The sequence below is a fragment of the Rhinolophus sinicus genome, linkage group LG09 (assembly GCF_036562045.2).
Source record: "Rhinolophus sinicus isolate RSC01 linkage group LG09, ASM3656204v1, whole genome shotgun sequence".
NCBI classification, from domain to species: domain Eukaryota; kingdom Metazoa; phylum Chordata; class Mammalia; order Chiroptera; family Rhinolophidae; genus Rhinolophus; species Rhinolophus sinicus.
In genome coordinates, this window is record NC_133758.1 from 66,416,754 (window position 1) to 66,432,842 (window position 16,089).

The 16,089-nt window shown below is 39.1% G+C and overlaps 1 protein-coding gene across 1 annotated transcript in view; it reads left to right on the forward strand.

The window, feature by feature from the left end:
* LOC109454569 (laminin subunit beta-4) overlaps nucleotides 1-16,089 on the forward strand; it is an 83,050-nt gene that overhangs the window by 21,054 nt on the left and 45,907 nt on the right. Inside the window, exons 3-5 of the mRNA XM_074340576.1 lie at nucleotides 3,892-3,955; nucleotides 12,261-12,418; nucleotides 15,827-15,962. Coding sequence (XP_074196677.1) covers nucleotides 3,922-3,955; nucleotides 12,261-12,418; nucleotides 15,827-15,962 — 328 coding nt within the window. The 5' untranslated portion in view covers nucleotides 3,892-3,921. The remainder of the gene's footprint in view (nucleotides 1-3,891; nucleotides 3,956-12,260; nucleotides 12,419-15,826; nucleotides 15,963-16,089) is intronic.

The window sequence follows — 16,089 nt, forward strand, 5'->3', positions numbered from 1 at the left end:
CACAGGACCAATACCTGCTACAAGGATAAACCTTGAAAATAGGCTAATTGAAAGAAGCCAGTCACAAGGACCACATATTGTATGATTTTGTTTCTATGAAGTATCCAGAATAGGCGAATCCACAGAGAGAGAAAGTAGATTAGTAGTTGCCAGGGGCTGTGGGATGAGGCAGATGGCCGGTAAGTGCCAAAGGGTATGGGACTTCCTGTTTGGGTGACAAAGTGTTCTAGAGTTAGACAGTGGGGATGGTTACACAGCTCTGTGAATATATTAAAATCTACATTAAAGGTGAATTTTATGGTGTGTGAATTGTTTTAGTAAAGCTGTCACCAAAAAATAAAAAGTATTGATGTCTTAAAAGAGGTAATAAGAGCTGTGGAGATAAGAATACCCCCACCCAGAGAGATGAGAAGTTTCACAGGAGAGACTTCTTATATGAAAGAAAGAAAACTCTCTTTTTTTCTGTTTTCTCACTAGAAGCTTATGAACAATATAAAAGCGTCTATTCCAATGGGGAAATCATTCTTGGATACTGAGGGGCTAGAAAAAGCAACCCTTCACTGCACAGGCTCTAAGAAGAGCACGCACATTCACACAGGAACAGACCTGTCCCCCGCTCTGAGCACCCCAACACCACAGCACCACAGCCTGGGCCTGCGGTGTCTAACTGGAGGACCCCCAGACCACACAGTCAGCTCAGAGAGCTCCTGCCACTGAGTAGGTTCTCATGTAGTGCTAGTTGCCATCCCAGAAGCAGCAGCAGCTGTGATTTTCAGTGAGGACCTGCGAGTTGCTTAGGACAGTGGTTTATTACACTTGAGCATGCGTACATCAGACTCACTTGGAGGGCTTGTAAAAGCAGAGTATCCCTGGAGTTTCTGAATTAGTAGGTTCTGGGCTAGAGCTCCTTAATCTGTGTTTCTAACGAGATCCCACGTGACACTGATACTGCTGGTCAGTCTGGGGGGATTTCCACGGCCTGGGGACTTTCAGTGCCAAAACCAGAAAAGTCCCAGGCAAACCAGGATGAACTGGTCACCTTACTAAATCCATGGGCCACAGTTTGAGAACCACTGTTTAAGGAGAGAAAATCAAATCCAGATTTGAAGGGTGAAAGGAGGAGAAATCAAAGGTGACCCTCAAGTTTCTGGCCTAAGCACGTTGGTCCATGGTAATGCCTGTGGATCCCAAACTTTGCTACATCTGAGGTCTGACAATTAAGTTCGGGAACTCATCCTAGAAAAAGTGCTACATACCTCATTGCTGAATATCACTACAGTCACCTTGGAAGTACTCCCCTTGGGAAGCTATGCACTGGAGTCAGTGCCTGTCTACCCATCAAAGCAAATTTGGAACTCTTTTTCTGGAATGGCCTTCAGAGGTGTCGTCGTATTACCCTTGATGTCCTGAATGGCATAAAAATGTCTTCCTTTCAATATTTCCTTTATCTTCGGGTAAAGAAAGAAATCATTGGGGGCCAGATCAGGTGAGTAGGGAGGATGTTCCAATACAGTTATTTGTTTACTGGCTAAAAACTCCCTCACAGACAGTGCCCTGTGAGCTGGTGCATTGTCGTGATGGAAGAGCCGTGAATTGTTGGAGAAAAGATCAGGTCGTCTGACTTTTCCACAGAGTCTTTTCAGCACTTCCAAATAGTATACTTGGTTAACTGGGTGTCCAGTTGGTACAAATTCATAATGAATAATCCCTCTGATACCAAAAAAGGTTACTAACATCGTTGCAACAAGTTCGCGAACTTAATTGTCAGACCTTGTATTGGCATCACCTGGAATCTTTATACTGATGCCAGGACCCCACCTCCAGATATTCTGATGTAATTGGTATGAATGTTACCTGGGCAGCAAAGTTTGGGAACCATTGGGTTATGTCCTTCTCTTAGATTGGCATCCAGAAGAGCAGGTATATGTGGAATCTTTTGGGGAGCAGCTTAAACACATCGACACCTGGGTCCCACACCCAGTGGCTCTGGTTTGGTCTGGGTTGGGCCTGAGCACTGATAGTTTTAAAATCTCCCATGTACATTCCATAAAGTATTCTTCAACTTTCAAAAGGAAGGAATGAAACCTGCAGGCAGGAGTTCTGAATCCAGGACATCAGGATTGGGGACTTCATGTTATCAAAAGTGTAGCTGGTAACTGACCGAAGCCAAGTGCTCTGACCAGGGAAAAGGCAACAAGAATTCACCACCTGGAAAACGTGCTCAGGGTCAGGTGGCCCACACAGAGCGGATCTTCTCCAGCATCCTGGATCTCCTGTAGGTCTTCACAAGGTCTTGTAGAAGGTTACGGGTCCAAAACTGCAGGGTTTATATGAGATATAGCTCATTTTCAGATGGAGATGCTTCAGGAAGGGCTGCTTCTCAGCCATTTTCTTACAAGAACGGAGGGCCAAAATGACCTTAGGCTGTATAAAGCTTGGATCGCAGAATGGGAAATTTGCCTGAAATCAGGCATTTCAAAACACTTCTCAAAAGACTTCATAAGGAGGCAGGCATTTGGGTTTTGGAGGGTGGAACTGAAGGCAAAGGAAACGGCAGGAGGAGAGGGTTCAGCAAGAGGAAGTGGGTCCCAGTGCTGGAGTGCCGGGGCTATGAGATTCGAGGGGCAAGGATGTGGGGTTAGTAGGATCAGCAAAGAGTCACTAGGGAAAGCCTTGAAGTCCAGAATGTCAAATGTAATTCTCACCTGCAAATACATGGCAAATATTTTTACACTCACTACTATTCAAATAAATACATTAAAATAATGATGAGGTATAATTTTTGCTTTTTAAATTGACAAAGCTTTAAAAATTCTTACTACTCACTGTTGGTAAGGGCTCAGGTCAGCAGCTGTTCCCTTAGGCTGTTGGTGAGACTGTAAATTGAGACAAACTTTCCAAATGGCAGTTTGACAGTAACGTCAAAAGCTTCACACACACACACACACACACACACACACACACACACACACTTTGATTCATTATTTCCACTCCATTTAATAAATCCTGGGGAATAATTAAGGACATGAACAAAGGTTTAGCAAAAATATTTATAACAGGAAAATACTAGAAACAAAGGACACATCAACCAATAGGGGATTTGTTAAATAAATTCTGGTTGCTACCTTCAGAGCAATACTATCCAGTAATGTAAAACACTTATGGAGAAGAGCATTTTACCTTCTCTCCTCCCAGCCCACTGAGGTGTTAATACATGTATACTCCCATCTATATCGGGGCTCCCACAATAGTGACCTGGGGAGGCACTTTGTCCAGAGGGGCATAGCCAAATCTAAAAAGTGGTCACAGGTTTGGTTTGTGGAAGCCCCCAAGTGATTTTGATGTTCCTCACTAGGTTGAAAATTGCTAATGTAAAAATATATTTATTGATACAGAAAGATGTCTAAGATACATTGATTGAAAGAAGCATAAATATTTTTGGAAAATATTTACATGCAAGGAAAAAAGTATGGAAGAACTTACAGCAAGATATTAACCACCTTTCTCTAGGTGATGGTACTATGGATAATAATTCCTTTTTTTTGCCTGTCTGATTTTTCTATTTTTTTCAATAATGAGTACATACTAATTGTATAATTTAAATATTTTCTAAATAATGAGATGGGCAAAAATAGGTTAAAATAAAAATAGGCAAAGGAAATTATATGTGTTTCCTATTATATTTCCTACAAATGATTATAGTCTATGATTTCAAAATAGAAAACAAACATATGTAAAATTTGTATGCACTCTTATTGTTTAAGGAATTGGGCATTATACGGATTTTGTATTCTTAAAAGGTAAGAACCAGACAAATTTTCAAATCATTGAAAATTGATGGCAATTATTGAGTTTATCAGCAACTAATTTTACCTTTTTTTAACCTAGCAGAATTCAACTTAATCATTTTCTGACAAAAGAATGCAATTTCAACTGACCTTTGTTTTGCACCTTGGTGAGTATTAGTTGTCAAAATCCATTTTCTGTTTGTATTGACTTGTTCTCAAGCATTTAGTAGAAATAATTTTAATAACACATTCACCTCTTGTTTTCTACACAGCTACTATATATTTGCACAGCTCTTCTGTTGTCTAATTGTGTCAAGCAACTAAAAAATCTCGCTCATCAGTTTAGCATCAACACATAACTATTTCTGTCACTCTTTAATGGAATATTAGCATCAGCATATAAGTAAGGAAAGTAAGATACTAAAGAAAGTAAAATACTGTTAGAGTCTTAATTTACAAATATAATGCATTTTAATTTTTAAAACTGGCTCTGCTTTGAATGTTGCTCTTGTCCCAGTGATGAGGTCTCATGAACGATTTACAGGCAAAACTCCCTCTTCTAAGTCAGCTGCAGCTCTGAGCTAAAAGGCCAAATTCTCCACACCTCTGCTGTCTTTTAATAAGCTGAGAATAATTTACATTAGTCATAGAGAAGATGTATCCAATAAGTACTCTCTTTGATCCTGACTATAACAGACCTGCTTTTGGTTACTAAGTACTAACTAAATTGCTTAGAATCTTCTGTTCAAAGATTCATGCTGAATTTTTTGTGGCCGCCAACTTTCAGAATCTCTTCTTTTAATTTTGCCGGTTTTTAAAAGCTGAGGCGATTTCCCAGTTAGATTTGCTGGTAATGAAGGAAAGAACAGCTCTAGATGGGAAATGCTCATTTGTCCTCTGTTGAAAATTCACTGCCTCAGAGAGGTGAGTCACAAGCCGGTGTCAGCAGAGACTCTTTCATTGTATCGCTCCCTGAGGATTATGAGCTTTAGATCTGGATAGTCAAAGAAGAGCTGTTTAAGCTACATCTGCCTTGGCCATTCTCTTTGAGACTAAACCAGTATTCAAAATCAGAAGCAACCCCTGAGGGTCACTGCACCTTCTCCCCAGCCTGGACAGAGGATAACTTGTTTACACCTTGCCAAAATTCTAAACCACTCCACAGTTGCTCAGAGAGTCCTCCTCAATCAGAAGAACTCTCTTTTTGGAGGAGAGCTCTTCAGAACTAAATTAGCTTCAGAACTGCAAAAACTCCTGGATTTCTAAACCCAAGATACCCTAATGTAACCCAAATCTCTAAGGTTACCTATGGTCGATTTACCAGCTGGGTTAACCCCATGTCATCAGCTTGGGCATTTACTGGTCTGTAGTTTGATCATAGGCATTTGTATAAATACTGGAACCTATTTAAACATTTTGTCTTGCATTCTGACTAAGGAAAACAAAGAGAAAGAATCATAAAATGTGCATTGGCCCCAGGTTTTGGGGATGCAAATTGCAAACTTCATCTAATGTTCATTCTTTGCACATTTTCTTACCCATAATAAATAATGTGTGAGTACATAAATGTATGTATGGGTTTACAGCCTCTAAAACTCTGAAGCACACTCTAAAGTATATGAAAACATCTTACATGTTTAAGAAAATTATAACAATATACAAAATTACTGAGAGATTATATAATAATGAGTATTTCTACAAAATGATCCTTCACTTTACATTTGCTATGCGTTTTCTTTAAAAGACCAGATCTCCTACATTCATTCTTAATAAGATCCTATCTTCAAGTTGTATGTCAGTTTTGAAGACTACATTGATTTTCTAAAGACATAAACATCTTTATTCTCTGAATCAGTTCCAACCTATTGCTAATATAATCTGGCAGCTGAAATATTTAACCCCGGAAGGATATTCCTGAGTCTGTCTATGTTGAGGCATGAGGCCTTAACTACTTATGTTTCTAGCCACTTTTTGCCAAGTATTTTAGACCAGAAGTTCACTTAGAATATTACAAGAATAATAGTAGCTCAATTTCCCTAAGTCCTAGAATACTTTATTTGCTGAAAGGTACATATCTGATCAAAACAAGTTTGGCCAAGTCAGGTTATAAAAACAAGTTAAATCTCTAAGGCAACAATCCAACAAAAGAATTCAGGATGGAACTTGTCTAAAAGAATAATCCCTGGAAGGGAAATCTCAGTTAATCCACATAGAATTAGCAGAGATTTTACACCTGAACTTGTTTCAAAAAGCCTCTGTCTATTGGAGCCCAAATTTCCTTTTTTTTTTTTTTAAATTTATTGGGGTGACAATTGTTAGTAAGATTACATAGATTCCAGGTGTACAATTCTGTATTACATCATCTATAAATCCCATTGTGTGTTCATCACCCAGAGTCAGTTCTCCTTCCATCACCATATATTCGATCCCCCTTACCCTCATCTCCCACCCCCCACCCCCCACCCCCCTTACCCTCTGGCAACCACTAAACTATTATCTGTGTCTATGAGTTTCTGTTTCTCATTTGTTTGTCTTGTTCTTTTGTTGTTTTTGGTTTATATACCACATATCAGTGAAATCACATGGTTCTCTGCTTTTCTGTCTGACTTATTTCGCTCAGCATTACTCTCTCAAGATCCATCCATGTTGTCACAAATGTTCCTATATCATCTTTTCTTACTGCGAATAGTATTCCATTGTGTATATATACCACAACTTCTTTATCCATTCATCTATCGAAGGACATTTTGGTTGTTTCCATGTCTTGGCCACGTAAACAAAGCTGCAATGAACATTGGAGCACACGTGTCTTTATCTCTAAATGTTTTCAGATTTTTGGGTAGATACCCAGGAGAGGATTGCTGGGTCATATGGCAATTCTATTCGTAATTTTTGAGGAACCTCCACACTGCCTTCCATAACGGCTGCACCAGTCTGCATTCCCACCAACAGTGTATGAGGGTTCCTTTTTCTCCACAGCCTCTCCAACATTTGTTACTATTTGTCTTGTTGATGATAGCCATTCTGACTGGGGTGAGGTGATATCTCATTGTGGTTTTGATTTGCATTTCTCTGATGATTAGTGATGTTGAGCATTTTTCATATGTCTATTTGCCATTTGTATGTCCTCTTTGGAGAAATGTCTCTTCAAGTCCTCTGCCCATTTTTCAATTGGGTTGTTTGTTTTTTTGTTGTTGAGTTGCATGAGTTCCTTGTATATTCTGGATACTAGCCCCTTATCGGAGGCACTGTTTGCAAAAATCTTCTCCCATTCAGTTGGTGGCCTCTTTATTTTGTCAATGGTTTCTTTTGCTGTGCAGAAGCTTTTAAGTTTCATATAGTCCCATTCGTTTATTTTAGCTTTTACTTCCATTGCCTTTGGAGTCAAGTTCATAAAATGCTCTTTGAACCCAAGGTCCATAAGTTTAGTACCTATGTTTTCTTCTATGCAGTTTATTGTGTCAGGTCTTATGCTTAAGTCTTTGATCCATTTTCAATTAACTTTGGTACATGGTGACAAATAGCAGTCCAGTTTCATTCTTTTGCACGTGGCTATCCAATTCTCCCAGCACCATTTATTGAAGAGGCTGTCTTTGCTCCATTGTATGTTTTTAGCTTCTTTGTCAAAAATTATCTGTCCATATTTATGTGGTTTTATTTCTGGGTTCTCAATTCTATTCCATTGGTCTATGTGTCTGTTTTTCTGCCAATACCATGCTGTTTTGATTATTGTAGCCCTGTAGTACAAGCCAAAGTCAGGAAGTGTGATACCTCCATTATTGTTCTTTTTCCTTAAGATTGCTTTGGCTATTCGGGGTCTTTTGTGGTTCCAAACAAATCTGATGATTTTTTGTTCTATTTCTTTAAAATATGCCATTGGGATTTTGATGGGGATTGCATTGAATCTGTATATTGCTTTGGGTAATATGGCCATTTTAACTATGTTGATTCTTCCAATCCATGAGCACGGAATGTCTTTCCATTTCTTTGTGTCTTCTTCAATTTCTTTCAAAAATGTCTTATAGTTTTCAGCATATAGGTCCTTCACATCCTTGGTTAAGTTTATTCCTAGGTATTTTATTCTTTTTGCTGCAATTGCAAAAGGAATTGTTTTTTGTATTTCTTTTTCATTGTTAGTATATAGGAAGGCAATGGACTTTTGTGCGTTTTTTTTGTAGCCAGCAACTTTACTGTATTCATTGATTGTTTCTAATAGCTTTTTGGTGGAGTCTTTAGGGTTTTCTATATATAGCATCATGTCATCTGCAAAGAGTGATAATTTAACTTCTTCATTCCCAATTTGGATGCCTTTTATTTCTTTCTCTTGCCTGATTGCTCTGGCAAGGACTTCCAACACTATGTTGAAAAGCAGAGGTGATAGGGGACATCCCTGTCGTGTTCCTGAATGTAGAGCAAAGGGCTTCAGTTTTTCTCCATTAATTATGAGATTAGCAGAGGGCTTGTCATATATGGCCTTTATTATGTTAAGGTATTTTCCTTCTATACCCATTTTATTAAGTGTTTTAGGAGCCCAAATTTCTGATCAGTTATTTGTCCTAGATGCCAATTCTAAGAAATAAAAGGAGATCTGTATTTGGATTGTTGGGTGAATAAAAGAAAAAATCCATGTTAACCAACCTAGGACCATTTATTATACAATGAAATGAAAAGTGTATGATGGAGCTTTCTTCACATATTTATCTCAAAGAAAGAAAAAGAACTGGTGTGCCTTTGTTTTAGAATAAGAATCTTTAAAATGAGATTGAAGATAGAAAATTCCCTGTTCAACAGTAGTTTAGTGGTTACCAGAGGGTAGGGGGGTGGGGTGGGAGGTGAGGGTAAAGGGGATCAAATATATGGTGATGGAAGGAGAACTGACTCTGAGTGGTGAACACACAATGTGATTTATAGATGATGTAATACAGAATTATGCACCTGAAAATATGTAACTACTAACATTTGTCACCCCAATAAACTTTAATTAAAAAAAAAAAGAAAACATTCCCTGTTCAAACTGATATTTGTAATCAATGTGGGGAACGAGACATTATGTATCATATTCTTAGCTGTAGAACTATTATCTATCTATGATTACTGCCCTGTAATAATCCACAAAATGACCAGATTAAAAGGATAGTTCATGTGGGAAATGTATACATAAGAAAAGAATATTATTTTTCAAAAGCCCACATCTTTGGAGGACAAGTTAAAGGAAAGAAATCCATTAGATACAAACAAGTCCATAAAAAAATTCTTTCTTTATAGTTTTACAATTGAGAAAACAGAGGAGAAACCAAGCTTAGTTCGTAGTCCAGTAATTATTTTTCATTTTAGGCTAATTCTCTCACTCCTGTCTGTTGAAATCGGGTCTTGGCATAAATTTTTATGTTTCAAGGGAAAAGTATGTAAGAGCAGCTGGAACTGGTCATGTGTATATTAGTTTAGAGTGTGGGGTTTACTTGATTCACCATCTAGAGCCTGATGTGGTGATTTTGAGAGAAAGAGGATTGTTTGGGGTTTTCTTACTTTGCATTTTGAGAAAATTGCACGTTCTCATGCAGTTGTAAGAAATAATACAGAGAAATCCCATATGCCTTTCACCCACTTTCCCCTGATGGTAACATCTTGCATATATCACAACTAAGAAATTGACAGTGATACAGTCCATTCATCTCATTCAGATCTCACCAGTTTTACGTGCACTTATCTGTGTGTGTATGTGTGTGTTAATTGTATGCAATTTTATTCACATGACCATCAGCACAGTTAACACAGAGAACAGTTCCATCACTTCAAGAATATCCAGTCCTACCCCCTTATATCCACAACCACCTCCCTCCGTCCCTCCATCCCTAACCTCTGACAATCTGTTCTCCATCTCTATAATATCATCATTCAAGAAACAGAATTATGCAGCATAGCACCTGTTGAGATTGGCCTACATTGTCGCGTGTTTCACTGATTCACTCCTTTTTCCTGCCAAGTTCTGGTCCATGGTATGGATGCACCACGCTTTGTTTAACCATTCACCCATCGAAGGACACCTGGGTTGTTCCCAGTTTGGAGCTATTATAAATAAAGATGCTCTGGACATTTGTATACAGGTTTTTGTGTGAACATAAATTTTAATTTATCTGGGATAAAGATCCAAGAGTGCAATTGCTGGATTGTACAATAAGCACATGCTTAGTTTTATAAGAAATTAACATACTTTTCCTGAGAGTGGCTGTACCATTTTATATTCCCACCAGCAGAAGATGAGTGGTCCAGTTTCTCCACATCCTCTCCAGCATCTAGTGTTATTGCTATTTTTTTTTATAATAGCCATTCTGATAGGTATGTAGTGCTATCTGATTGCGGTTTTGATTTACGTTTCCCTAATGACTAAGGATGTTGAACATCTTTTCAGGTGCTTATTTGCCATCTGTGTATCTTCTCAGTGAAATGTCTATTCATGCTGTTTGCAATTTTCTACTTGGATTGGCTTTTTAATGTTGAATTTTGAGAGCATTTTACATATTTCAGGTCCAATGCTTTGTCAGATATGTGATTTGCAGTTATATTCTCCCAGTCTGTATCTTGCATTTTTGCCTCTTCACAAAGTTTTAAATTTTGATGAGGTCCAATTTACCAATTTTTCTTTTTATGGATCATGTTCTTGTCAATTCTAAAAATTATTTGCCTGACCCTAAGTCCCAGAGTTTTTCTCCTATATGCTGTAGGAGTTTTATAGATTTATAGTTTTATATTTTACATTTAAAGCCATTATCCATTTTGTGTTAAAATTTGCAATAAGGCGTGATGTTTTGGTTACAGCTCATTTTTTGTTGTTGTTTTGCATGTGGATATCCAATTGCTCCAGCACTCTTTTTTGAAAAGGCTCTCCTTCCTCCAAAGAATTTGCCTTTGCACCTCAAAAATCAGTTGGGCATATTTGTATGAATCTATTTCTGGATTCTCTATTCTGTTCCATTGTTCAATGGGTATATATCCCTCTACCAATAGAACACGCTCTTCTTTACTGTTGCTATACAATAAGCCTTAATAGCAAGTAGAGTGATTTTTCAGAATTGTTTTAGTTATTCTGGGTCCTGTGTCTTTCGATCTATGTTTTTTTTTTCTGCAAAATTATCATGTCTGTACTTTGAATTGCAATCAAGAGACAAATAGTGCCGGAGTTTTCGCCTTGAGAATCAAACAGAATTTAAAAAGACACTATACCATCTTGTTCAAAGATACTTTTAAAATAATATAATTATTTCTATAATTAGCTATCAATGCAATATTATAGTGGACTCACATTATATCTGCATTTAACTTTATATATGTGTTAACCTTAGACCTTAGCCCCAGTTAGATTCTACTTTGTTTTAGTCAATCTTTCCAACAATGAACAAATTTATTAATATGTTATGGGTTACAAAAGTGAAACTTGAACATAAAAGAGCTGCCCTGCAGGCAAACCATGCGGGTAAGAAATAGTTCAGATTATCCCACCCACCCTGCATTCACTGAGATTTAACAGTTCTCTTAACCCAAAACAAATAGAACTTTTAAAATACTTTCTAAACCAAGATTTAAGAATATTGTACCAGAGGCTGCACATAAACAATAGAGCATTGAGGTGACAATTGAGATAGCATTGTCCCTGCAATGCTCTTATCTCTTGTGACCAGTTCCCTTCTGACAGATCTGTTGCACAGCAGGCATCCAGGGCTAAGTGTGCTTCCAGACTGGAACTGCATCCCTCCCTTTACCCCAAAGAAGCATGATTGGTTCCATGGTGTATCCGAGCCCAATAATCCCAGTTATAAAGGGGTTACTTGAATTTACATATTTTAGGAGGAAGTTCTTTCCTAAGGCTTTCTTAAATTTAAAGAAATCTTAAATTTCTTAAATGGAGAATTTCTTAAATTCTCCAGTTGATTTTGTGCAGGTTGGAACAACAGGTGTAAGAGATAGGATTGGGAGTCTCCTTCCTTGTGTCTGTACACAAGCCTTCATCCCAGTACTGAGAGGCTGTCTCAGGCCCGGTTCCCTAGAAGCAGAGCCTGAGACGTGTTTGCGTGCACATGCTGTATGGAGGGGATGCTCTGAGGAGTAAGGGTGAGGCATGTGGTCCAGCTGGAGTCAGGCTTCCACCTCCTCCCCTGGAGAGGTTCTGTGCATAAACTGCACAGTGGGATTGATCCCAGCCTGAGGCAATGGGGCCAGACTTTGAACTGTGTACTCCTCAGTCATTGGCTACAGGTTGGCCCAGGTGGGGACATGAACGCAGATGGTATAACCTCCCAGGCTAAGAGATTTCCATCAGACAGAATCCATGACCAGGGTCTAAATGATCAACAGATCAACAGAGAGTTATTCTCATCAGTCACGGGACTGTTAACTTTCCAACTTAACCAAGTGCTCCCTTAAGCTTTCTGCTACCCCTAGACTGCCTTCTATGTAGCTGTTTCTGTTGTGTTCAAGGATTGCTCAGTTATGTGAAAGCTGAGGATGAGTGCAACAGAGGTTCCTGCCGTCCCCCCACTGGCAATCTCCTTCTGGGCCGCAGCACACAGCTCATGGCTTCTTCTACCTGCGGGCTGAACGGGGCCCAGAAATACTGCATCCTTGGCTACCTTGAGGTAGGTTGGTTCTTTGTTTACTTGTTGGGACATTATTTTATCAATGCCATAGGTTTTTTCCAAGTACGTCTGGGGCTGTCCAGACAACAGTAAAGGCGGTAACACTCCTTCCTGAACATCTGAGACACAAGCGAATTCAAAGTCCAGAAAACCTTGACAGATCAGAAAATAGGGAAGATCTGCTTCATCTGTTTCTTGGTATCTTTAGAATTAGTTGGACAGAAATTGGTTCAGGCTTTGAAGGGAATTACTGTGAAATGTGCTGTTCTGCCTGGCTGCCTCAGTGACCCCCACAGAGTGAGTGTAACTGACTCCTACAGTGAAAACTGAAAACCCCTCAGGGCCTCAGGCCTCTGCTGGCTTGAGCTCTCATTGTCCCGCTTGAGAGATACAAGGGTGTGGACTTGCAATTCTTTCCGTGCAGACTCACAACACCTCTAGGAAATTGTCTCACCTAAAAACCATAAAACCCCAATGTGAACATTATTTGGGGGCCTTTTTTTCCCTTAAAGACCAGTTTTATGAAAGGACTTGTTGCTTTACAGTTTTTTCACTTCCTTGTGCTCTGGAAGCAGAACAAGCAGACAAGGTCATCTGCACATCATACCTGTTGCAAAGCCTGAGCAATCACTTCGATCCTTCAATGCGAGGATGTGCAGGAAGGAAGTTGGACCCAAGCCCAAAGTTGGTGGCCCAGGCTCTTCCACGTATTGTTCACTTAAGGCAGCTCCTGGAGGTCTCTAGGAAATGCTTTGTATTTTAATTTGTTTTTAGCAAACAAGGGTGATTATAAATAAGTGGAGACAATACCTGAGTGCTCAGTGCAGTTCTAAGTTTGGGAAGTACTTGCATAAGAGAGGGTATTCTCTACATTTGCAAGGAAATGACACTGTGGAAGTTTTGCTCAACACCAGGTCAGGTGGGATGTTTGGCTCTTCAAGTGACTTTAAGAAGTCCAGGTCCTGTGGACAAGAAGTGGTTCTTAACTCTAATATTAGAAAATGTCCGACACTGGCATCACCCATCTTGTTCTCCAACCACTGGCATTTACGTACTGTCGTTGTAGTCAACTCATGATCTACTTGGACAATAATTAGAAGTTGATGTTCCTGTATCTTAATTTCACACCACAAAAATAGAAGTACTTCAGAGGCTTCTTTTGTTTGGAGATCACAGAAGTCTTAAAAATTGTAGAGTTAGGGGAAAAATCTCAAAATATCTTCAGCTAACAAAGTATCATAGGTGGGGCTACAAGCACTGGTCTGCAAACACATTGTGCAGCGTGGAGGGTGATTTTTTCCCATCCATCATCTAACAAATGGCTACTAAGCCGAGCATTCTCTTCAGATGCTTTAAGTCAACACTGACCCACAGCCACAGCTCCCCCTCAGTCACTTCAACTACAGGCATCGTCTGCAGCCAGTCCCAGCAAAGACTGCGCTTCTGAAATGTTTACACAGAGAATGGTTCATGTGCCCTGAAGGTAAACATCTTCCCCATAATTTCCATAGTATTATTGGAAATACTTTGAAGTCTTGGCATCTTTTGGTGGAATCATAGGGCTTCTTCTGCTCTTTTAGGGTCAAGCCTCCCTCTATGAAGAGTTGATCTAGCTTCCATTGTTCCTTAATTTCCAAAGGGCATTTTGGTTTTCTTCAAGTATAAGACTTACGGTGGCCAGTGATTATAAAAAGATTATATGGCTCTCTTGAAAGACTGGTTTACTTTGACAGACTCTAGCTGAAATAGTCATCAAAATCATATGTATTCATGCAACAAATTTTATTGACAGCTACTATGTGCCAGACATTATTCTAGATAAAGAGAATACAGCCAAAAGCAAAACAAAGTCCTTGCCCTCATTTATCTTAAAGTCTAATGATGGTGACAGACAATAATCCAATAACTATATAACATGTGTATAGCCTCAAGTAGGGATGAGGGCTCAGAAAATTTTATCAAGCAGGGTAAGGGCTGGAGAGTGGCAGAGGTCATAAGGGTGGGAGGTGGTGGTATTTTAGATAGAAGTCAAGGAAATTCTGGGAAATTCTGTCTGAGATGATGACATTTAAACAAAGACCTGAAATAAGGGAAGGAGCAAGAGATAAGAATATTTGGTGAAGGGGGCCCAGAGGAGCTGAGAATAGCTTGTGTCAAGGTGTTCTCTCCAAGGCAGGAGAGTTCTTGGTGAGCTCAAGGAGGAGCAAGAAGTGAGTGTAGATAGTGCTGAGTAATCAAGGGAAGACGGGGGCAGCGGCCGGATGGCTCAGTTGGTTAGAGCGCAAGCTCTGAACAACAGGGTTGCCGGTTCAATTCCCACATTGGATGGTGGGCTGCGCCCCCTGCGAGTAAAGATTGAAAACTGCAACTGGATTTGGAGCTGAGCTGCGCCCTCCACAACTAGATTGAAGGACAACTCCCTAGAGAAACATACTGTCTCCCAATATTCCCCGATAAAATTTATTTTTTTAAAAAGGGAAGACAGACAGGGAGGTGGCCCTGGTGAGGTTGTGTAGGCCCTTGTAAGCCGTGGTCAGGACATCAACTCAAACAGTATTCACTGAACACCTACAGGTGCATTGGCTGTTGCAGGCAATTTCTGGCACAGGGGCTTGTAATAAACAGCTCCTGCTTCCTGAAAGCTTTCCCAAAACACTCTTCCCGAGTCCCACATATTAGCCAAGAACAACGGTGCTGGTCATTGGCAGTCTTTTGGAAATCTTTGGAGATTTCCTTCGGAGTTTTAACTAAGTACAGCTACAAGCAGACTCATTAAATTAAGCAAACTCAAAGACCAATATTGGCTGCTGTAGCCTTTGAAAATCCATCCCAAGCAAAACTACTTCCAATTCACTAATAAGACCTCTTAGTCTGTGAGACAAGAGGGTGGGGTTCTCTGTTGTGGGTTTAGGAAAAGCTGTTACAAAATCCACATGTGTGATGTAAAGGTTTTGTTATTGGAAGCTCTTCTGCCAAAAACTATGTTTGAGAAAGAAAGGATGATAGTTGTAGATAACCTAGTGACCTCTTGTTTTATTAGTTTCTTGCCAAATATTCTTTTTTTTGACTACAGGAAGTAATCCCATTCAAAGAGTATATCCTAATTATTTCTCTATAGTTTAAAATAAACTCCAGGTCATCTGCTCTTTGTATGAGAAAAATATTAGTTCCACATATATTTGCATTTTTGCCCCAAATATATAAATTTATAAAATTTCTAGGTCATATTTTAATTTCATTTGTGATTGTATTAAAGCACCTATTGATGGAAAAATTGATGTCTTGTTATTTCCTCTGCTTTTTATTTCAGCCAGATTGAAAGACAAATATAGTAAGTACAGCTGTTTTTAAATTCGGATTAACGATAAGTAATCACAATTCTTTATTTTCAATGATGGTGTTTTCCAGGGGAAACAAAAGTGCTTCATCTGTGACTCCAGATTTCCGTACAATCCTCATACCCAATCCAACAGCCACACCATTGAGAACGTGATTCCAAGTTTTGAACTAGATAGAGAAAAGAAATGGTGGCAATCTGAAAATGGTATGATTAAGTTCCTTTCCAATATTTTATTTCTTCATATTTTTAATAAGGTGCCTTTCCGTGTGATTTTAACAATGTCACAGCAAAGAGTAGTATTGGAAGGGAGCAATATCCACCAAGAATGCAA